This window comes from Charadrius vociferus, unplaced genomic scaffold (assembly GCF_000708025.1).
Source record: "Charadrius vociferus isolate BGI_N301 unplaced genomic scaffold, ASM70802v2 scaffold308, whole genome shotgun sequence".
Taxonomy (NCBI): domain Eukaryota; kingdom Metazoa; phylum Chordata; class Aves; order Charadriiformes; family Charadriidae; genus Charadrius; species Charadrius vociferus.
In genome coordinates, this window is record NW_009649929.1 from 2,307,025 (window position 1) to 2,307,630 (window position 606).

The 606-nt window shown below is 64.2% G+C and overlaps 1 protein-coding gene across 1 annotated transcript in view; it reads left to right on the forward strand.

Moving 5' to 3' along the window:
• SIX1 (SIX homeobox 1) overlaps window positions 1-606 on the forward strand; it is a gene marked incomplete at its 5' end in the record, with an annotated part of 1,879 nt that continues 1,273 nt past the window's right edge. Inside the window, one exon of the mRNA XM_009891221.1 lies at window positions 1-542. Coding sequence (XP_009889523.1) covers window positions 1-542 — 542 coding nt within the window. The remainder of the gene's footprint in view (window positions 543-606) is intronic.

Genomic DNA, 606 nt, shown 5'->3' on the forward strand with positions numbered 1-606 from the left:
TTTGGCTTCACGCAGGAGCAGGTCGCCTGCGTCTGCGAGGTGCTGCAGCAAGGGGGGAACCTGGAGAGGTTGGGCCGGTTCCTCTGGTCGCTGCCGGCCTGCGACCACCTGCACAAGAACGAGAGCGTCCTGAAGGCCAAGGCGGTGGTGGCCTTCCACCGCGGCAACTTCCGCGAGCTCTACAAGATCCTGGAGAGCCACCAGTTCTCTCCCCACAACCACCCCAAGCTGCAGCAGCTCTGGCTGAAGGCTCACTACGTGGAAGCCGAGAAGCTGCGGGGCAGACCCTTGGGCGCCGTCGGCAAATACCGCGTCCGCCGAAAATTCCCTTTGCCCCGCACCATCTGGGACGGCGAGGAGACCAGTTACTGCTTCAAGGAGAAATCCCGGGGCGTGCTGCGGGAATGGTACGCCCACAACCCCTACCCGTCCCCCCGGGAGAAGCGGGAGTTGGCGGAAGCCACCGGTCTCACCACCACCCAGGTCAGCAACTGGTTCAAGAACCGGAGGCAGCGGGACCGAGCGGCGGAGGCGAAGGAAAGGTACTTGCCACCCCCACCCATCCCCCACTGCTCCCAAACCAAAAGGGCCAGCTGGGAAAAGTGA